Below are 23,522 nucleotides of genomic sequence, written 5' to 3'. Positions count from 1 at the left end.
TTGTTCTTTTCAGATCTCAGCACCTCACACATACATGTACCAATGCAACACATCGGAAAAAACAGTTTAAACAGATTCTAAAGTCCATTGCTGAACAAACAGATGTTTCCATAGTTAAGCAATACAAACGTTTCAAAACCCCTTTTCTTCTAAATGCCATAAGCCTTTGATATAAAATTGTTTATTGACGTGAGGTTCTTCCTGGCGTAAGGACCACAGCAGGATTCCTTTGAGAAACCGGATATGGCGCGTTTTACGAAAATAAAGGTAATAAAAAAAAACATTGGCTACAAAATAATAGCATAGCTTTTCAACCTTGAACCAACAAGATATTAAATTGTGACTAAAATAAGAAACTTCAAACGATGCAATTGTAAATCTAAAGCGTGTATTGTATTGTGCATTTTTCGCAAAAGTAATATTTTAATCGGAAGAAATAGTACGTCAATGTTTCAACTTCTGTACTACACTCATCACTTGGTGCTGCGCTCCCACAGAGAATAAGAAGTGCTATTACGATCATGTGTGGGGGGAAAAAAACCTTAATAAATTGTCTTTAACCCGCAAGCAAAAGTAAAATCTGCAAGTGCAAGTGTTTATCGAGAATATTTACAAAATCTCTGGGGGAAAAAATGAATAAAACGCGATTTGTATACATTTTACACCAGATAAACTACAACAGTGAAATGCCAAGGTGGGTCATGTTCAGATACTGTACTGTATGTCACGATCGCTTCCTTTAAGTTGACATGAGACCTCAGCTTCAGTATCTAGGAACTTGAAAGGCTCTTTGCCACTAGTGGCTTCTAAGCACATTACAGTGCTCAGAAGAAAATAAATGAATTGTTACGTAGGTATTTGTACAGGCTTTTCAAGAAAGAATTCTCATTTTAGGATACTCAGATTGTAAGTAGTGGAGGATTTCTTCGACAGGAAACGAGATGCGACTAAATTCATTCAGCTCTGATGAGGGTTGTCATATTCTGCACATCCGAACTCGTGACTATTTTTTTTAGGGGCAAAACAAATAAGAACAGCCCACGAAGAAATGAAGACTTGAAACGTGGGACATTCATCACAATAAAAAATACAGAAGGGCTGCAACAATGCAGAACTTGAAAGGAAGACTGGTAAGTGTTCTTTAAGTGTATAGTGCCCATGCTGAAAACATACATTTAAAAGTTCGATCTTGTGTAAATATTTTCTTAGGCTGTGTGGCACACATTGATAAAGCAATATATGAAACCCTTTTGTGAAGACCCTGTAGGTTATAAAAGTATATACTGGCAACTGTTGCCAAGTTTTACTAGATTTGGAAATAAAACCTACAGAGAGAGGATAATGTGATAGTCCAGCTGTCCCAGAGAATGATCCTGTGAGTCAGTAGGTTATATAGCTTAAACAAAATGTAGCAGATGCTACCATTTTAAAACTCCATTCATAATGCAACATACCAATTTGCTGCTCACATGAAAAAGTAAACTTTTAGTCAGTTTTTGAAAAAAATCATTTTTAATTTTGTACATTTCAAAAGTTGTTCAACTGGGGCTGACAAAAACAGCACTACCAGGACAAAATACAGATGAAGCTCTCTAGAAACGCAAAGAAACGCTTTGAGGTATGTTGTTTTAGTGCTTTAAAACGGAGAGAGAAACGGAAATGCTGACAAAGCAATTACAAAAAGTGAAGCTAATCGTGGATTGTGCCCACAGCTGTCAAACCCCAAACAATCCACTTGGAAAGTAGAAACATACTTTACATTTCACATGAGTGATCCAGAGCTTTAGATTTATTTAAAATTTCCCGCCTGACAATAATAATAACTTACACTTATATAGCGCTTTTTCTGGACACTCCACTCAAAGCGCTTTACAGGTAATGGGGTCTCCCCTCCACCACCACCAATGTGGGAAGTGAAAAACAAAAAGGGCAGACACTGCTTGGACACATCGCAAAAGGTGTGCAACTCAAGGATGTTGTGCTCAAGCTTGCACCACAAGACCTTGTTTAAAACCCCATTCAGTTTTGTTCATCGTACCAAGAGATTATAATCCTGGGGGACCAAGAATAATTGTTTGTCTCAGGAGCACATTGCCCTATACAGTTAAAACTAAACATCTTCAGTCTACAGGAAAGGAATCCCAAAATGTGATCCAAATTTCTATGATGGCATTGTAGACTCAGCAGTGGAACAAGGACCTGGGTCACAATTTAAAACTTAAAGGAAATGTGGAAGGAGGAGAAAAAAAAATGTTTCTCTACATTAAGTGTTGTGGGTACCTAGAACAGGTGCTTAGTTATAGCTGAATGAAATTGGAAAATTTAGTTTTACTACCAGATAAGATGGTCATCACATCTGCAACATTACGTTTTGATGTTGAGAAGTTTGGAGTGGATGTTTGTGGCTCAGTTTTACAACTACAGCACCTGTTTCAGTGAGGAAGAAAAAGAAACCTTACCTATACTTTTGAAACACCCATCTGTCTGAACTACTCCTTGCAAATGCTGCGAGATTCACAGTACATCATAGGAGATATGTGTGTTGCATTAACTTTACTGCCAGAGAGCAGGTGACTGACCAAGCCCAGGAATGAGTCTGACTGGTTAGCCATGGTTCTCCCAGTTTCTAGTCCTCACCTACACCCACAGGTGCTGTACCTACATGTTGGTCCTGCAACCGACTCGGCAATGTCCGGACCTCACGGCTTCATTGGGCGTAGGTTTTCATGACAAAAATTGAGAACTGTGCTATAAATTTAAGAAAATAATAATTTGAACCCTCAGGGAAAAATAAGTTCAGAGTAAAGCAAGATTTATGTTCACTTTTATTCTGAAAAATGTGCAATATTGATTTCACAGTAGAGCTTTATTAATGTATCCCCATTCCCCACCCTCAAAATGAAAAAAGCTTCTAGGAAGCACAGATATTTCACCACTCATTCCTCACTGGTGGTCAACAGTGTTTGCAAGCATTGAATGGTTCAGTATACCACAAAATCCAATCCTTTTACACCAGAAAATGCAAGCAATACACAGCATTAAAAAGTCACATTTGGAGCACATGAATAACAATACAATATTTGTTTACACACCATTCTTTAGAGCATCACGGAACCTTTCCAGTTCGGATCCCATCTTGGAAAAGTCCGCTTAGTATTGTTTTGTGTAAAATTATGGCAAAAAATATTTTGACAACTCTACATACCTTAATCTTGTCATAGGATATTTCAACATAGCAAACCATCCCCCCCATTAACTAGTCAAATCAAGTATAAAAGAAATAAAACATCTATTCTTAAAGTTGAGTATGTAAAAAAAACTGTGCAAGAACAGCAAACATTTACAGTATATCACAACGAAACCTATTTAAATACAGTACTGTGTATTTGTATAATCCTGAGAATTGTCCATTTCGTATATCATACTACAAGGCTTCCAGCTTAACTAGTACTGTTGTACACACAGCCAGATCCACACTTTCAGAAGTTAAGTCCTGCTTCACAAAATGCAATAATCAAAAGGTGTTAAATGTATTAACAAATGATTAGTTTCCTACCTGCTTAAGTTTTGAATAACTTTGTAAGTTACAATGGGCTCAGGTTGTACCTGCCAAAGACTAAGTAATAAAACCTCAAGGGCTTCGTCAGCTTAGCATGAGGAAGCCAAGTCATTTTGCCATGCAAAGTCATCCACCAAAGCTGTCCTAGCCCATGTTACTTGGAACACTTACACTAAGACATTTTGTTTTAATAAAGAGTCCCAGTAAATGAACATTGGTGTTGGGCACAACCTGACCAACCTTCAACAGCACTTCTAAGACTGGGTCTTTTTGGAAAGCATCAGATTTCATGACACAAATGTAGTGCAAAAAATAAAGGAAAACCTGTTCTCATGAACAAAACTAAAGCAGATAGTTTCAAATGTCATAACATTAGAATGATGGATTAGGTTATTAGTCATATCTGTTAGATACAATTAAATGCTCTACTCTATAAATACAAAAGATTGTCAAAAGCAGCACCAAAATGTTTTACTTTTTAAATCAAGTTGATACATTGAACATGTTGTAAAGAGACACAAACACTTCAAGAACGTCTCTGGTAATATTAAGAAGGGTGCTTCATAAAGTTTGCAGCACCACCCTTTAGAAAAGGTAGCGGTATAAGGAATGAATAGGACTTTGGAGGTACACAAAATGTATCCTGGACAATTTTAAATTTAAAACACAAGGTTTGAGCAATTTCTGCATTTATCAGTAGGCACAATGATTTTCTAACATGCATAAAATAATCACAAGTATCAAAGTTTAGTAGAGAATTTACAACAGACTGCCTTTGACAATACAACAGTCCATTTAAAAAAAAAATCTGCAACCACTACCAGAAATAATGCTCTTTACCAAGTTAACGCTACACCTTAATGAATTTGTATTATTGCCACTACAAACTCATCCTTCAGTTTCTTAAGCCTTTAAAATGCCTCCAAGAGTCCAAGAACTTCAAAAAAAAATTAAAGACAAACATCATGACTGGAAGAATCTAAATGCTAGGTTAAATGTGCTAAAAAAAACATTTTTTGCCGCCATTACAATTTCAAGCCAAATATTTTAGGAAACGTTAACCACTCCTCTCACAGAGAAGACCAACTACATTGTAAAACCCACAGCACACAGATGGCCAAACTCTAGTACTCGATGAAATTAAGTCTCTCAGAGATTCTTCACGGTATTCAGATTGATCATCACCTTATGTGCAGGAATAAAAGTGGTAACAAACCTAAACAGTTTTAAAGTTGGCTGGATAAGGGAAAATGCTTCAGCCTTAAGTAACCCCTACACTGCATAGAGAAGACAGCAGATGTCAATCACAGTACCAAACAGATTTTATTAGGGGGCATGTGTGCACGCTCTCAGTTTGATTTCACAAAATACAGCACATAGCCTACATGTCTGAGCATAAACACCAAAAACTGAACAGAACTGTAAGAACTGCAAAGCAAATTGCTTCAGACACGAAAGTCAATTCCATATTACATGCACTGATTTCTAAGACACACCCCCAGCTCATCCCTACCTAAATTTAAATGCAATATTCAAATGTATTTAATATAAATTTGTGCCATTAAATCAACAAACATTACAGAAGCCTCTTGTGAATATCCTGCACATGTCTGAATTTCTGCCAGCAAATAGAATATTTTTTGAAACATAAAATTAACAAAACAGTCAAGACAAGGTCATTTTAAGAGACATACCAAACTAACATGTGTATGGTCAAAAACAACCATCAAACGTCACCAATGACCAGCGGAGCTGCTCGTACCCGTATACTTGACATTTCACCATGTTGATGTTCCTCCTGCATAGCTGCATGTTAACCGAGTGACAAATCGTAGCCTCTTAAAATGCTACTTAATAAAATGGCTCAACACACATAGCAGACAAGATGATAATTGCACTTATGAATCCTTGCACCAGTGTGAAACACTGGTCAAAGTACTTAGTAGTGACTGGATTAATTAAAATACTGCAAGCTTTAAGAGCACCCATCATTCTTGACTTTGAATCCTTAATGCTTAAGACTACAGACTCGTCAGATTGCAAATACTGACAGTACCAGGCACACACAAACTCGCAAAACCACACATCCCTCATAGACAACATACACAGAGATCCCCCTGCTGCTCTCACAGAACTTTCTGAAGACACTGTGGATACAGTTTGGCAACAACACATTCAAAATGGCGGCCAAGATCCCAAAGGCGGTCAGGTGTTTCATACATCTTAATCCACTGGTCTGTCTTCTCATTGTACTGATACAACGAATTTTTCCGGCTGGTTCGAAAGACATGCTCCTCCACAGTGACCTGGGTAGCCCTCACAAACAAATGCAACTTGCTGTGGAGAAGCAAGACTTTAATGTAAGGGCTGGTAGCTTGGTCAAATGGAAGATCCTTCTTCCGAATCCACATATTCCTTTCAATGTCATAGGTTTCAACTACAAAGGTACGCTGATGATTTTTACAGATACCAGCAATGTAGTAGATGCAGTTCTTGTATACCACCCCCAGTCCTTGACTTCTAGGGATACGCATTGGAGTTAGGTGGCCCCAGTAGTCCTTGCAGGGATCATAGCAGAAGAAGTATTCTCCTATTCAAAAGAGGATTGACAAATGTTACATTACTTAATGCTGCATTGCAACATTTCAGTCTCTTCTTCCAAAATGATTCTAATGCACAATGGACATATAACTGCCACACTAAGTTACATGCTACACCAATTTAAAGCTAGTGGAGAAAGAACAAACCCTCTTAAGTAAATCGGAATTTGACGTTTAATTACAGTACGTCATAAAACTAAGCTCAAGCTCTTGGCAAAGGGTTAAAATGCTGACAACTCCATGAAAACCAAAAGAACAGCTATGTAATTTTGAATTTGAGTAAGAAATCAGCAGAGATCTTAGACAAAATTTAGGCTGGTTAACATGATCCGTACTGATAAGATTCAGGCAACAACAATATAAATAACACCATTTATATAAATATTTTAGACAAGTTAAAAGCTTACTATTAATATTCCAAACATGTTGGAAGAAAATTCCCCATTTGATGTACCCAAATCTAAATATCCTGATAAAATCAATGACCATGTTTCTTTTACAATCCAGAAGGTAGGTTATATTGTCATACAAGATCTAAAATGATTCCAAAAGTCACTATTGAAATTCCAACCATCTTCTTAAAGTTTATACTTGAATACTGTTTAATAATAATGCATGTTAAGCCCAGAAATGTTTCAAGTATACGAAGTTATCTTGCCATTCCTTTACACTGCAGGTGTGGACCTTTTACTCAACACACCCACAGTCTAGAATCTACTACACAACACACTAAGTGTTCTAAAGTTGATAAACTCACCTTGCAAAACAAAGATCTTGTCCTTGTATTCAACTGCACTATGAAACTCCATGGCAACAGGCATTGCGCTAACAGAGGTCCAGCAGTTGTCTCTGGAATCATAGCACTCCACAGATTTGAGTGCATTGCGTCCGTCTCCTTCATAGACGCGCCCCCCCAGTGCATAAAGCTTGCCACAGCAGTGAACCAACCTGCATCCTATCCGTGCCCTCAGCATGGGAGACTTGGGTATCCATCGGTTTCCTGAATGCTCGTACATCCAGAAATCACTTTCTGCTTTATGGTCAATAGAGACCTCACTATTGCTTGGCCTGTAACCCCCTGCAATGTAAATGTCATTTTCCGATGACACCAATAGCCCCACCTCTCTCAGATCATTAGGTGGCTTGCATAGCTTGAACACCTTCCCTGCAATGGTGTCCAGACAAGGCACTGTTTGTTTCTTTCCTGAGTGTTTATGAGCTGCATCAAAACATATGATCATTTCCAAGGCTGTCATTCCCAGCCTCAGCGGGCAACCATTGGTACCGTTAAACTTCCCTTTATCTGCCCACTCTTTTTCCAAAGCCTGTGCAAATACAGGGGGAATTTTCTTTAAAAAAGAGTCTTCCAGTAGAGGTAGCCGAATGCATTTGGCAAACACTTCTGCAAGATCCGCCTCCCTTCTGTCTCTGTCATGTTCCAGCCACTTAATGATGCTGTTGTAGACATGCTCCTCTTTCTCCACATTCAGATCATCATTGTCAAGGACGCTTACGAGCTGATCCTTGGTCATGTGGAGGAACTCTTGCTCATTCACAACACAGAGAAACTTTTTGCGGATGTAATCTTGAGATTTCTCTTTGAGCTCCTGATGTCCATAAGCATCTGCAAACATGAAGACCCCAATGCAGTTCTGAGGGTCCAAACGGCTGATCATGAACAGGGCACACTGGTCCTGCAGGGATGGTATATGGAAGATGCTAGCTGCAGTGAACAGAGCCTGGACGTTTGACTCCGACAGTGTGACCTTGGAGGTATATGCATATTCTAGTACAAGATGCATTGATTCTGACTCAATTCCAAGAATCTTAATTTTTCTCTGGGTGCTTTCAGTAAGGCCACTGGTGAACATAGACCTAAAAAAATGACACTAAATAGTTAGGAATATCAACACCCACGTTGTACAGCAAAACATTCAAAAAATGAAAATGACATTAGGATAATTTACACAATTGTCTCATTGGTATGGCCATTCTATATAAATGCTCTCTAATGCACTCATTACACTTCTATACAATTGCCTGTTGAGAAAAACTATAAAGTGAACTACATAGTTTTACAAGTCTTTATTCAATTTTATTATACATTCACACTCCTCCTTTGTGCACAAATGCTTGACTGCATAAAACTTCTCAGCAGGGTATTACTGAGCATGTGCTGATTGCATAAGCACAGTTAAACCATTCCAAAGCCAATTACAAATTAAAAGCCGTACAAAGAAACTGCATTTTTCTTACTTAGATCTGGATATTGGCAGAAGCAAGATAAAAGGGCTTACAGTAATATTTCATACCTGAAATAAGGACTAATTGCTGCAAGGACATTTCTGTGACAGGAGAATGTTTTTCCATGATCCACTTCCACCACAATATCCGTCAGCTGCCCTTCATCATACAAAGATTTAAGCTGCTGGAGAATTTTACATGCATGGAGGGGGTCCATTCCATTGTAGTTGGAGTTGGCAGCAGTCCCATTCTGTAAAAGCTTGCCTATATCTGAAAAAAGAAACCAGAAAATTACAGTTTCAAATACTAACAAAAGCTTAACCTGTGTGCTCAATGAAGGTTTCAGCTGAGTGATATTAGCTTAAAATACATATTTAATCATCAATGGAGAAATTAGTTAATTGATCTTCAGTCCATTACCCCTTTGAAGAATAAGACCAGCGTTAAACACCAAAGATCTGAGGTTTTCACCCCCCCAAACTAGGAAGATGTAACACTTTGTTTATTGATCAATCAAGTATTTTAACTGAAGTTATCTGATTGGTAGATTTTTCTTGATATCTACATTAGGAACGAATCATCTGCAATTGATCACAAGTAAATTGTTCTAAAGTTGGAATTTCCCCCAATTTGATAGAGCATATTATACCTGCTGCACTGGGGCTCTGGAGAACAATATTGGAGAAGCATGTGCTAAATGTCTGATTCTGTTGATGTAATTAGCCAATTTACAGCACATTAGACACAGAGCTCTTAAGTGTTAGGCATAATTTAGATTTACACAAATTGGTTAGAAGACATTAAAACTACATAAACATGAAATGAAAAGTTCACAATCCGGTCAAGTTAGATGTTCTTCCAAACACTGAAGGTCAATACTTTCTGCCTAAAGCGTTGTGCCCTATTTATTAGTACTAAAATACTGATGTTAATCACACTTTACGATGTAATATAGTGCATATTCCAGCAACTTACACCCAGAATGTATTCGGTTTAAAAAACCAAACGCAATATTGAGAATGCAAAGTTAAATTAATTAAAATTTAGAAAAAAACACCATACTATGCTTTAAAGTTCTTGACTGTCATGATCGATATAGCTCCAATCTTTAGTGGCACGGAATAAAGTAACACCGAAATATTGCATCATTCCTACTATAAATACAAATCTGTAATACATTTCAAAACTAAATAATCATTAAAATTGCTTTGCTTACTGTGGAACTCGTTGTTCGCTGGCTGTACTCTAAACTTGTTGATACACCACAGCAACATATAAGGCAACTTTATATGTTCTGAACGAATCTACTTCAAGACGTCTTCGGAAGGCTTACTTTTTCTAAATTAACTATTAAAAAAAACACCCAGAGAAAGACGTCATCAATTACAATACACTTGGAAATTAAATTCGAAACACACTGAGGTATTTAGAAATTTTGAATTGCATTTTGCAAGATTTAACATCAGTCGGATTATGTCATGTGGCGTGGATGACATCTTTGTCGAAAAAATGAATGTTTCCCCAATATTTCACAGCCTACTTTTGTTGACCATATAACCTGTCTGGTACAACCTAACCAAACAAAGAGTCAGACGACACCACGGAATCTTCCAAATAAAGGTTCGAGCAAGCTGGACAGCCAGAATACCGCCGAGTAACCTACACGAAGCTTTTGTCTGAAAAGATCACTTAAGTACGACAGCGTGTCCTATTGAAATGTGGACAACTTATTCTTTTTCTGCTCAAAAGTACAGAAAGAGCCCGTTTCAAAAGGCAAGCATTTGAGGTTACTCTGAGTGATGATCTCAATAAAAAAAAAGCCTGACAGCTAAATCAAATTCATGGTAGAACGATGTAACAGGGACACACAACACCATCCGCTACCGTAACATCGTGCAATGGGTTTTAAAGCTCATACAATGTTTTCCTTTCTCTAAAGCAGATTGTAATTAACACGCGTCGAGTGTAAGGATTAGTCTCACAGTGGCAGAAAAAAACAGTCCCTTTATGTCAACACTTGCTGTTTTTTTTTAAAGATCACTTATCAGTATTCCCTGCTGATCGAAGTTTAAAACTTTGAAATGTACAGAAGACGCTCAAAATACTAAACCCAAACAATCCAAAAATCGCTAACCTCCACCGGCAGCCATCGCTCTCACTTCTTCTCACTGCGGAACAGAAACGTCACTAATAACGACGAACCCCGGAAACCGGTATCAACCAACCGCAGCTGCCCACACTCACACAGCAGCCAATCACGACCTCACGTATTTGACACCCGGGGCTCCGTCAGGGAGTTTCTGCCCGACTACAACTACCAGAACAGCTGCCGCACGTTTTAAACCTTGTTCCCCAAACGATTGACGATTAGCATCATGGGACTTGTAGTCATTTTGATCAGTGTTTTAGGAATACTCCTGAAAGAAAACAAATGGAATACACAACACTCAGTCTCAAATGGTATTGTGATTAAATTTCCATTGGTGAGTTCTTAAAAGATATATAAGTGCGATTTTGCTATACGGTGAAATTGCTGAAATGGAATGTGGTTGTTTGTACTAAAGACATAGCCACTTCACATATCGGGCTTTCTGTCTTATACAATAATTATGTTATGTTCATACATGACCTTGATCACTGTAAATTTCGTAAATCACTGTAAAGTGTCGTTGTTACCACTTTTCGTGTTTTCTATGTAGATTTGTCCCTGTGTCAGTTATTATTTTTTTCTGTAAGTCCTCACGCTTTAATTGTTAAATTACCTAAGGGAGAAAAAAGTTTATTCTTAAGCAGCACTGAAATGTTTACTTCTTAGTAGCGTTAGTACTACTGTATGATATAATTCCTTTAGTGTCAGATCAGCCGTAGGTGAAAAAGCCCCAGGCATCAACTCCACTGCAGTGGAGAATACAGTGCTGCAGTGTTCTGAAATCTATGATACAACAACGTGAGTTTTAAAGTTTAGTCTGTTTAGTCTTGAATTGAAGCTGAAATTCATTTCAATTACGTTTTAGCTGTTCGGACGAGCAAAGTCTTGTATATTCTAGTCAGTATGTTACTCTAGTTGACTAAGCTCTACTGCACTTTAGATTAGATTCAGTACAGCTGTGGATCTCAAACAGGAATCCGAGTGATCCATTTGGGTCCTTACAATTCTTGAGGCCCCACAGAAACAGGAACATTTCACACCTCAGGTATAGAAAATCCTCTTTCTTATATAGAGAAAACGTCTATAAGAAAGTCAAGTAATAGGTTTATTCCATGCTGAAAAAAAGAAGAAAGAAAACACAACGTTTCGGCCGTGGAGCCTTCTTCAGGTGCAACTGAAGAAGGCTCCACGGCCGAAATGTTGTGTTTTCTTTCTTCTTTTTTTTGTTACTCTAGTTGCTGACGCAGCTACCCACCTATAAGAAAGTAATATAAATAAGTCATAAGTCACACTTTTTGACACGCGGTAGTGGTAGCGAATAGGGGGTGCGGTGTTAATTATTATACACTTCAGTTTAGTTTTCTATGTATATCAAGTGTCCTTGTAAAAAGGGACTTCTTGAAAAAACAATTCACCAGCTTGGCGAGAAAGACGAGATAGAATCAAATGAAAAAACGAATCAAATGAGTCCAGAATCATTCTGACTTTTCTCTTTTCCATGTCTTCATGTTAGTAAAAAGAGTAAAAGTATTCTGTGCTTCTTGTGCTGTCTTTCAGATAATATCCCGAAGCTGTGATTGAAATGTTTGCTGCTGCTCTGGCAAGGATTACCAGAAACATAAAAGCAACAGTAACTGTGAGGCTTGCTTATACTCGGCCTTACAGTACAGGTGAAAATAACTCAGTCAACAGAACCAGTGGGGTTCGGGTAAGTGGGGGAAAACTAAAGCAACCTATTGTGAATTGGAGATGAAAATAATAAGAGAATTTCCATCCATCCATTTTCTACCTGCTCTATTCATTGCATAGTCACAGGGGAGTTAGAGCCTATCCCAGCAAGCAGCAGGTACTGTACAATAATAATAATAATAATAATAATAATAATAATAATAATAATTGCTTTCACTTATATAGCGCTTTTCGGGACACTCCACTCAAAGCGCTTTACAGATAATGGGGACTCCCCTCCACCACCACCAATGTGCAGCATCCACCTGGATGATGCGACGGCAGCCATAGTGCGCCAGAACGCTCACCACACATCAGCTTTCAGTGGGGAGGAGAGCAGATTAATGAAGCCAATTTATAGAGGGGGATTGTTAGGAGGCCATGATTGCTAAAGGCCGATGGGAAATTTGGCCAGGATGCCGGGGTACACCCCTACTCTTTTCGAGAAACGCCCTGGGATTTTTAATGACCACAGAGAGTCAGGACCTCGGTTTTATGTCTCATCCGAAGGACGGTGCCTGTTTACAGTATAGTGTCCCCGTCACTACACTGGGGCATTAGGACCCACATGAGCCGCAGGGTGAGCGCCCCCTGCTGGCCCCACTAACACCTCTTCCAGCAGCAACCTACAAGGCAGGATACGCCCTGGACAGGACACTAGACTATCACAGGGCACACACTAACACCAGGGCCAATTTTCCCAAGAAGCTAATTAACCTGGAAGCACATCTTTGGACTGTGGGAAGAAACCAGAGCACCTGGAAGAAACCCACCCATATATGGGCAGAACATGCAAACTCAACACAGACGACACCCCAGGAATTGAACCCAGGGCCCCAGTGTTGAGAGACAGCAATACTAACCACAACAGCACTGAGCTGCTCTAGTAAAAGGGAAATGTATTACATATTATTTTTAACTGTATTAGAGTGGTATTTTTTTCATTATTATTAATAAGACATTTTCAGTTAGCCTGAAAGCTTAAATATCAGTTCCAAAACATTACTGTTTTCTAATTTAAAACTTTGAACTTGCTGCTTATAAAAGTTGTGTCTGTGTAAGCAAAGCTAAAAGTAAAATTTAGTAGTTTGTCCATTTTGTATAACCGATTAGACTAGGGTTTCACTTACTTTTTCACTTTTTTTTTTGTATGTCCTGTACCTTAATTGCTCATCATTTGTTTAATTCATCTTTAATTAATCATTAAGAGACAATGAAATGGTTATTATAAACCTTATGTGATACATAAAGACTGGTTTTGATTCCAGAAGACTATCATGGTAAAACTGAAATTTGTATATTTATCTTTGGGGTTCACAAACATTTTTGGGGCACTGTATTGCAGGACCCAAGTGATTTATCCAAAACATAAAGGTTTGTTCTGAATATCTAATTGTTTCGTCTACTGAGATCAAAATCACAGAAGGCTGTATCAAAACACTCTTAATAATGGAACATGCAGAAAGCATGTTAAGTTTAGGTAGCAATACTGGCTTAATTAAATTTTGTAAAAAAATAAGAATGCTTGAAAATTTTTATTAATGCTGTCAGTGACTGTAAATATGCACATGTTGTTGATGGATGTCATGTTATCCCTAACATGAAGTGTTCGCTCTAATTTCTTCATCTAATCTGTTATAGGAAACATAGTAATTACTGCTATGAACTGTGCAATTACTTCACAATTTCCATAAATTATAGCCTCAGCCTGGCTTCTTTTCTCTTGCTCTTAATTAGAATTAATACACTGACTGCATAATGAAATTAATTATCTTTCTGTGCAAAAGTAAATCATTTTTTTAATGACACAATTTATGTCCATTAATTTTTGCAAGTTGGTTACTCAGGAGATACCATGCATGTAAATTTGTGAAGAAATGTAGAATATCTTTCTTAGTAAACATTTGTAATGACAAGGTAGAAAGGCACAAACTGTAATTTTTCTGTTACTATATTTATTTATATGCTAGGTTATTTAGGGGACAGTAGTAAAGCAGGGTTTGAGGCTTTTTGTGCTTTAAATGCAGATCAGTTTTGTCATGTGATTTTCGTCAGATGTGGTATTGTACTTAGACATGTGCTTAGAATTATGGTACACCTTTTAGAGGCCCCATAGGGTGAAAGAATCAGTTGATTTAAGTACAACAACAATTTCCAAAAACTGTGTAGCAAGTTACATTTGATTTAAAAACCGTAAGAGCTTAGTCTCATGTATTTTAAAGAATGAATTTACTGTGTGAAATCCTGCTCACTTGAAGGTCTTTAAGCATTAAAAAATTAAAATGTGACAAAGAATCACCAATAAATAACAATGCAAAACATGTTTGGTGTTTAATTTCCCTACATCTTACATTTGCAGCATAGAAGTAGAACCAAGCTTTTGTTGGTCTATAATGAAACAGCAAACAGAAACAACCTTGGTTAAAAAAAAGCATTCACATTTCCCTTTTGAAAGCATCTTCATGTGAAACAGTTTAAAATACCTCTTCCCTAAAACAATCCATCATCTTGCTTCTGCTGTAAATTATTGATGGTGAAATATTCCTGTGATTATAATACTGCTTTCACCATACATTAGTTTATTGTATTGTACTTCTGTATAATATTACTGAAAAAGGGGGTAGTTGTAGCCCCCATTCTATGTGCACCGCAAGATATAAATACTTAGTATAGTAATGCAGAACTGTTATTGAAAATATCATGTCCTGTAATAACCTAATGAAAATAGTGTCTTAATGAAATATGAAGCCCAAAATGCTTATTATTATCATAATCATTGATAACATACATTTAATTACATACAATAATGCAAGCCAATGACTGTACTGTAGATTTTCAAGTAATTGTAAAATTCTACTAAAATTCTCATTCTAAATTAAAAGGAAAGAGAAGTTCAACACAAATTCAACTGATTGATTATACATTTGTACAGTATTTCAAGATTCCAATTTAACCCAGAATCTCTGACAGCACACAACCTGCTGCGTGATCTTTGTTCGAATGAACTTTGTGTTTCTCCAGACAGTAGATATGGATAGCAATGGGAGATGTCTGGACAGTAAAAGGGAAAAGGCTGATGCGTTGAATTAATTTTTCACTGTTTGCCATGGATGAAAATAACAACATGCCTTAGCCCATGGAAAGACAAAAATATCTTAAATACTTTTGGCATGGAAGCAGATGTGTTACAACGACTGTACTACAAGTAATTAAGATGGAGTCAATACCTACTGTACAGTCATAAGAGGCTCCAAAGACTCCAAAACATACTTCTGGAGTGACCCAAAGAGATAGCTGCCATTAATGATTTCAGGGAGGGCAGTAGGATATTTGCAGATCTGCTAAGGAGGCTAAAACCGCTCCCTTTTTGAACACCATGTTTTCCTGTTGTGTGAATGTTGACACAGGTGCTGTATGATGGAGAGTGTCCTATCTGTGTGAAGGAAATCAAGTGCCTGCAGTATCTGCAGCAGCGTCAACAGGGCAAAGTGGAGTTCATTGATATCTCCCAGAAGGACTACGATGGAATGAAGTATGGGGGAATCACTTATGAGGTGGCAATGGAGCAAATGCATGTGATTGATGAAAAAGATAAGGTAGGGGAAATTATTTAAAGATAAGGTGTAATGGCTGTTAGGGATGCAGGGAAGGAGACTGTTCTTTGCCTTGAATAGTATGCCCATTTGCTACATCTGCGAGTACCATACAGTAGTTGTGTGGTTTTCATTGACCTGTAGTTGCAAGTCACATTGTTTGGCTTTTTCTCCAAAGGCAATAGTCCTGGCCTCCCCAGCTATTATCAGTAGTTTTCAGGCTGGGGCTGACAGTAATGCTATACAACACAGCAAATGATGGAAAGTGAGTAAAAGAAAATAGAATTGCAATCCACACAATCGATTTCACATTTTTCCAATTTCCCCATCCAGTACAAGGTTTGGTCTGTGAAATTGTCCACAGATTTTTTAAACGAAAGGGAGAGACTACCCAGAGATCCTGTTATTTAATGATACCTTTTGCTTATACAGTACATATATATATTCCTCTATTTGCTATCTTTTCTGAATGTGGTGCCAGTTTTCCTGATAGGTGTAGTTTATCCTTTATTTTGCAAAGGAACATTTTTATAACAACTCTGAAAAATAGGATTTTCAAATGTGAAATAGCTCCATAATGGTGCTTAACGTTTAGAGGCTCAAAAATGGCAGTTTTTCAGTATCATTTAAAATTCTATAGTAGGCATTTCCCATTTGGAGTGTAAACACTAAAAAAGTTCTTTTTTGTGAAGAAAAGGCTTTCAAGTGCAGCATTTCTTGATACACAGCATTCTGGTATTTTAAGTGGAACAGATTAGGAATTCAATAAGGTGCTATCTTTTCTCCTTTTAAAAAGAACAACCATGCTATACTGGAGATGTGTTCTCTGTCACAAATTAAATGTGTTATAGAACATAAAAAGATTAACAGGGAGATTGCTCAATAATTTGATTTATTCCCATTTTCTGAAAAATCAAATCAAGGAAGAGACAAAGCGAAAATGAAACCAATGGATTTTAACTTTAGACCTTGTTTTCGAAAATGAAGTGGAGATCACGATAAGAAACTTCAACAGTGAATTAACGTACCACATCATGAGGAAAAAAAGGTTGCTAAAGGTGCATGTTGGATATACAGTATTGTGGAAATAACAATAATAATCAAATAATTTGGTAAGTGTGTGATAATATAGTCTTTATTGGCTCTCCAAATGATTGACACATAACTTTTAGTATTTTATTTATATTCCATTAATTGAAGTCTACATTCTTGTTTTTTTCCCCTTAGGTCCACCTTGGGGTTTCAGCTTTTAAGGTGATGTACACTGCAGTGGGTCTTGCCTGGCTGGCTCACTTCATTTCCCTGCCAGGAATCAGGTCTCTCATGGACAAAGCTTATTCTGTATTTGCCAAAAACAGGCTGAAGTGGACTGGGAGGGAAAGCTGTTCTAAAGGAACTTGTGCAAAAAAACGATGACACCCAGACCACAACCAGACACTATTCAGAGCTCGTATTGAACAGTGAGCTGTGATAAGCAAGGGCCAGCTTAAGGGAGGCACCTACATTAGTAACTTCTCTTCCAGAGACTTCGCATACTTAAAGGGCCTTATAAAAACTACAGAACGTAAACCTGAGAGGAGTAGAAAAGAGCAGTAAAGTTTTTCTGTCTCACGGAACTATCACATTTACTTTTAGGTAAACTTTTTAGTGTACAGTTGTATGCAAAACTTTGGGCACCCCTGGCCAAATTACATGTTTTATTGATTTTCTAAGTAAAAGGAAGTTAACACAACCTCTGCAGCGAACAAACTTAAACTTGACATATTTCTGCAAATTTTAATGCACAGTTCCTATTTATTTGCTGAATTTAACAGCTTTACATACACACGTTTTTCCTTAATTATCTATTTCCTATACTGTAGGTAGACCTCTTTATCACCCTTTATAGACCTACATGCAGACAGTTCCTTGCAAACATGATCAGACCCTTGCACAGATTTTCTCTCTCTTTATTTAAAGCTAGCAGTTATGACACTTTGGAGTAGTAAATACAAAGTGTTACATAAGTAGTAATTAATACTTGTTATATACAGTACACATCCTAATCCTCACATTCAGTGTAAAAAATAAATGATAGAAGTAAATAGATAACATGAAAGAAAAATGGTTGGACAGGATCACATACCTATTCAAACCCTTTGTTGTGACATCTAAATTAAATTTAACAATAACATCAACAAGCCATACAATTAGTTGAATGGCCTCTGTGTGTGATAATGGTGGTTCACATGATTTTAGAATACATATACCTATCTCTGTAAGGTCCTTCACATTTAATTTGATTATTTCAAGCAAATATTCAACCACAAAGACCATGGAGCTTTCAAAATAACCCAGGGATAAAGTTGTATTAAGGTGGATTAGGAGAAGGGTATAAAACCATTTCAAAGACCCACGCTTAGAGCATGGTGAAGTCAATCATTAAGAAGACTAAGGGACTTAGAAACTGCTTATATCAGGTCGCCCCTACAGACTGAGCCGCAATTAAAAAGAGGAAACTGGTTGCCATGAGGCCAACAGCTTTAATAGAGTTACAGAGTTCAATGGCTGTGAGATGTGAGAAAATATTCATGGGTCCAGAATATCCCAGTCACTCCACAAAGGTTTTGGTATGGAGATCAAAACATCTCAAATCCAGCATGGGTAAGCAACAGAGCCTGTGATATTCCAAACTTGGCAAAAGGTTCAGACAAGACAAAATTGGTCTAAATGCAAAGTGTTACATCTGATGGAAACCCACCAGGTAGTCAGCACCATCCTTACTAAAATGCGTGGTGGCAACAGCATTACATTATAGTTCTGTTTCAGGTCAGACTGGGAAGCTTGTCAAGACTGAGGGGGTCATAGAATGAGCAATGTACTGGCAAATCCTAGAATAAAATTAGTTTGGGATCTCCAGAACAAAATGTCACCTTTCAGCAGGACAATGATACAAAGCAAAAGGCCACAGCTACACTGAAGTGACTCAAGAATAAGAAAGTGAACGTCTTTGAGTGTTGAAAATCCGTGGAAAGACTTAAAAAGTAAGTGATCCCCGGGCAACTTGAGAGAGCTTGAGAAAATGTGGCAGGAAGAATGGACAAAAATTACACCAAGTCAGTGTGCAATGTTGAAAGAGACTGATGGAGTCTGCTAGCAGAATCTGTATGTTCCCCTGTACCCAGATAGTGGTAGGAGCTGTGAACTCCTGCTGAATTCACATTCTAAACTCTAACCATCATGCTTGCTTTAGCACAGATGCTTCTCCATCCCTGTACTGAACTCCCATCTCCTGTACTAAACTCCCTGATGGGGAATGTTTATACTAAACTCCTGATAAGAAAGGAATGTTTTAAGTGCTTTCTGAGTCCTGGAGTTTCTTGAGAAAGCTACCTCAAAGACAGGAGGGGGAGGGTGTAGAGAAAAGTATATATAAGCTGTGTAGAGCCATATCCCCTTTGAACTACTATAACTACTCTGGTCCTTGTTGTGGTTCCTTGTATGCATACAATAAAGTTTGGCTTGATGAACGGACACTTCAGGCTCGAATCTCTTGATTTCTACAAGACTTAACCAAAAAGGCCTGTAGCTGTAAGCCGGAGGTGCTTCTACCACATATTGTTTTTCCAGGTCTGAATACTTATGGGATCATGAACATTTTTTCATTTTTTTCTGTTTAGGTTTTGCTGTTCAGTTACTGTACATTTACTGTAATTTATTTAATCTTAGAAGTCTAAGGTTTCATTATTCAGGTTTTTAATCAGATATCAAGTTTAAATATTATACAGTACTGTAAAGTATTTTGTAATTTCACCAAATGGAACTGGGGCCCTGGGTTCAATTCCTGGGGTGCTATCGCTGTGGAGTTTGTATATTCTCCCATGTTGGTGTGGGTTTCCCTTGGGTGCTCTGGCTTTCTCCCACAGTCCAAAAACAACCTGGTCATTTAATTAGCTTCTGGGGAAATTGGTCTTGGAGTGAGTGTGTGTGTCTGTGTCACTGTGTGCCTTGCAATGACTGACATCCTGTCCAGAGTGTATCCTGCCTGTTGCTTTCAGGTATAGCTCCAGCTCTCCTTCGACACAGTGTTGGATAATGCAGTTAGAAAATTGATAAATCGATTAGACCACTTTGGGTCTGAATACTTTTGCAAGACACCGTAAATAGACACACATAAAATGTTTGTATATAATATTTCAGAAACTCTACTAAGGATGAAACAGCTGAGTGTAGCTGCTTTGACTTTACGTGCCATTTGGAAATAGACCTATTTTTATATTTTTATGCTGTCCAGGTTTGTGAAAGGGTCTGAGATAAATAAGATTCAGATTTTTTTGATTCATAGCGACTATACGTGTATATAAATATGCTGTACATTTTTGTATGTATTTAATCATTATGTTCACGTTACATTCATCTGGATTGTGGACAAAAGGTGCCGTTTGTGCCTTATTAATATTAAGCCAGGTGGAACTCCTGAAAATAATGGAGGCTGTTAGGAATGAATTGCAGAAGAGTAAACGATGACAAGGAAAGCAGTGGAAGCTAAGCAGGGGGTGTAATTCTGGTTTAAATGTACTTTTTGCAAAAGATAAAAGTAATAGGCTATTACATACCCCCAGGGCCTTGGAGAATTTGACTTCAGATATTCTAAAAAAACGCTTTCTTTCACTGCGTTTGGCAAGCCACCCGGGATGATACAAATAGGAACACAACAGGAGACTTGCGTAAATAGCAACTTGTATTCCTGACTTATATTCAGAAAAGTGCCTTTCTTGTTACACAGCTAATAAATACTAGGGCTTATATAGTGGGACACTGGCGTTTATTGTGCATATCCAGCGCTTGGGGTACATCAGTCATGTGGTGAAAATGTTTTTTTAAGTGGTCTTCCTAGCGCAGTTTCCATTTCCGCTACGGCCAAAATTACAGTGTAATACTTTTAATACACTTTCTAAAAACTAAAACAAAAAATCAAACCGCCTTAAAATGCAAATCATACATAAGGTCATGCCGGGGTATCACCTCAGATAATCGTGTTTCATACTTTTAATAAAAACCGTGACACGGAAGTATAGTTTCAATCTTTGAGATGACAGCTTAAAAGGTCAGACGTTTCCTGAAAACATATAAAAGTTTCTCAGTGTCCTCTAGTAACTGTCATCCTCCCACTCTAAACAAAAAATGAACTTTTCATATCATTTGGTGAATAAAAAATTTATAATGACTCAAATCATGTTGCGCTGGTGATTTTGTTTCGTCTCAAGTCATTTCACACCTAATTTAGCATCAACGGAGGCAAAGCAATATGTTCAAAATAAGTGAAGTTGATGGTTAGGAAAATTGTCCATTATTTAACGTTAGCCAAGATCTGAAATAATTTATAGGGCTCTAAAATTCAGTGGCGAATGTTTCACTTGCACTGCTTCTGCTTTCGTGGCGAGAGAACGTAGTGTTTCAATTATCAGCTTCCATGTAAATGAGAACTATTTACTGCACCCTGAAATTGTTATTTCCTGCTTGTAACAGATACAACAGGAGTCTGACAAAGTTGGAGTACTCAACAACTGGGCAGCTTGGCTTGGCGAAGACGGGCTGATACAACATCAGTTCAAGGCTGTTTGTGTAATTCCTGGAGGCCTCAGGTTACCAAAATAGGTGTCAATTACATAAATGAGATAAATGAGATCTTAATGTTGAAAAGAGGAAACTGTGTAAATACTATATATTTAGCCCAAATATCAATATCTACATAACTGTATTGGGTGTTCAGTGCAGAATACAAATAAATTCAGTTTCAGCTGACAGGATATAATTACAAAATCCCTGTTAAAAGGATTTCCTCACACACTATTCAGGAGGAACCACAGTGGCTGCCCCTAATGGTATTCTTTTTTTTAGCCATGTTCATGGAAAGATAATGCTGACTTCATCACTCCTGAGCAGCTACAAAAGGCCTTTGCTCTTTCATTTTTTGTAAATTGGCAGAATGATAAGAGAGTGCAAGGACATGACACAGTCTTTCCAGTTCTGGATTGTAAGATCGCTTTCCTGTGTTAAAATAACCATTTTCAGCACAAGGTTGAATTTTATATTTATATGTTGCACATCTGAACACCTATCTCAACAAGCCCCATGCCAAATGTGAAAATACTAGTGCAAATACCTCAGACATGCAATACAAAAGTTAATCAGGTAGGATGCTTGTCGTGACTGGAAATAAATCATTTCCATGCTAGAAGAATTGTGAAATTCAGTATTAATGCTTCACTAGCACTGTACTATAATTAACTATTACACTAGTGCTATAATTAATTATTAACTACCAAATTGGTGAGACAGGCCACATATTCTACTTCTTATGTTCTTATGACCACTTAAATGTACAATGCAGCTTATTCCATACACCCACAACCCATTGTGTAAAGTAATATCTCCTGTCTTAATTGGAAGATCTCATCTAGCCATTTCTTGAAAGAAACCAGTTCAGCTTCAACAATATGGCTGGGAAGGTTGTTCCATACTCCCACGACTCTTTGGTACGGAAGTGCCACCTGTTCTTGGTTTAAAATCCACTTTCACCTAGTTTCCACTTGTGCCCTCTACTTTATGTCTCAGTGTTCATTATGAAGAAATCTACTGGGATTACTTTTTCAGTGCCCTTGAGGATTTTGAATTCTTGTCTTAGGTCCCCTTGTAGTCTTCTCTTTTCAATACTAAGAAGGTTAGTTATAGGTTAGAATACTTTAAGCCTGTCAGTGCAGTTTGTGTCAGTGTACAGTAGTTTGGTCACCAACAGAACAGGAGCTGGGCATTTATTATTCTGCCCTGAAAGTGCAAACCTGACACCCCCATGCCAAATGCCACAGAATTAATACAATGAATACAGGTTGCACATTAATACAATTAATACAGGTTGCAAAAGATAAAAAAGGCAGACAAACCAGTCTTACATAAGATCTTGGAAACACAGCAGTGGTTTAGAGGTAGTGACAACATAGTCCTGTCTGTGCTGAGAAAAATAAGACTCATTATTGTAATCTTTAACATTGCTGGACTTTGCTCCATAGCAAATTCTGTCAGCTTATAAGAAACGTCCAGTAATGTTTTTGATCTTTTATTCTGCTGGGGTTTTCTAGGTTTCAATTTTTCCTCAATTTAATTGTTTTTGCTATAGCATTGTTTAGTTATTTTATATTAGCAGAAGAAACTGTACTTGCCCTGGTTAGCACCCACCCAAGGAGTTTTATATGGTTCCTGGGCTCATACTGTACTTTAAGGACACGTGTTGTAAGTGAAGAACACAAAGGTAAACAAAGAGAAGTAAAATACTGTGTTTCCAGTGACTGGATACAGCAGGAGCACTGGCTGACATTTGCGTGGGTAGTCCTGTCAACTGAATTTTCACATTTGCTCCAGCTGCTTCTAGTATTGGACTGAAATACTGAACCTTAACCTGTGGTACCTGTGGTAGGAATAAAACATCATTTTTACACACATTTAATTCAAATCTTAACTTTGTTTGATATAATGGCTTTGAGATTTTTTCCCTCTATTGGAAGAATTTGTGCTTATTGAAACATGCATTGAGAAAGGTGAAGACCACATCCAGTGAAAACAAGCAAAGACAGCACTATTCTGTAGAGCAAAAAATAGAAGAAAATAAATAT

General features: G+C 37.6%; 2 protein-coding genes across 7 annotated transcripts; one reads left to right on the top strand and one right to left on the bottom strand.

Annotated features, from left to right (window-relative positions):
• Positions 1 to 148: 148 nt before the first annotated feature.
• Positions 149 to 19,386, top strand: LOC148661863 (uncharacterized). Of its 5 annotated transcripts, none has more exons than XM_088636275.1 (5): positions 149 to 267; positions 1,017 to 1,130; positions 12,110 to 12,260; positions 15,688 to 15,876; positions 17,101 to 19,386. In XM_088636275.1, the coding sequence occupies exons 3-5, from the start codon at positions 12,135 to 12,137 to the stop codon at positions 17,287 to 17,289; spliced, it is 504 nt and encodes a 167-aa protein (XP_088492401.1). In that variant the 5' UTR covers positions 149 to 267; positions 1,017 to 1,130; positions 12,110 to 12,134; the 3' UTR covers positions 17,290 to 19,386. The 5 variants fall into 5 exon arrangements, 4 of the variants coding, with proteins under 4 accessions (XP_088492401.1, XP_088492400.1, XP_088492402.1 ...); XR_015939625.1 differs by lacking the exons at positions 149 to 267; positions 1,017 to 1,130 and adding an exon at positions 10,768 to 10,886 and having other exon boundaries at positions 17,101 to 18,092; positions 18,136 to 19,386; XM_088636274.1 differs by lacking the exons at positions 149 to 267; positions 1,017 to 1,130 and adding an exon at positions 10,768 to 10,886.
• On the bottom strand, positions 2,813 to 10,610 carry kbtbd8 (kelch repeat and BTB (POZ) domain containing 8). Of its 2 annotated transcripts, XM_088636270.1 has the most exons (5): positions 10,538 to 10,610; positions 9,620 to 9,750; positions 8,472 to 8,673; positions 6,917 to 8,034; positions 2,813 to 6,149 (listed from the first exon to the last, which is right to left on the bottom strand). In XM_088636270.1, exons 2-5 carry the CDS (start codon positions 9,675 to 9,677, stop codon positions 5,686 to 5,688), a joined length of 1,842 nt encoding a protein of 613 aa, XP_088492396.1. In that variant the 5' UTR covers positions 9,678 to 9,750; positions 10,538 to 10,610; the 3' UTR covers positions 2,813 to 5,685. The 2 variants fall into 2 exon arrangements, with proteins under 2 accessions (XP_088492396.1, XP_088492398.1); XM_088636272.1 differs by lacking the exon at positions 9,620 to 9,750 and having other exon boundaries at positions 10,538 to 10,579.
• Positions 19,387 to 23,522: the final 4,136 nt, after the last annotated feature.

This window comes from Lepisosteus platostomus, chromosome 6, assembly GCF_059453375.1.
Source record: "Lepisosteus platostomus isolate fLepPlt1 chromosome 6, fLepPlt1.hap1, whole genome shotgun sequence".
NCBI lineage: Eukaryota > Metazoa > Chordata > Actinopteri > Semionotiformes > Lepisosteidae > Lepisosteus > Lepisosteus platostomus.
Note: the sequence above shows the minus strand (reverse complement) of the source record. Positions and strands in the feature narration are given on the sequence as shown.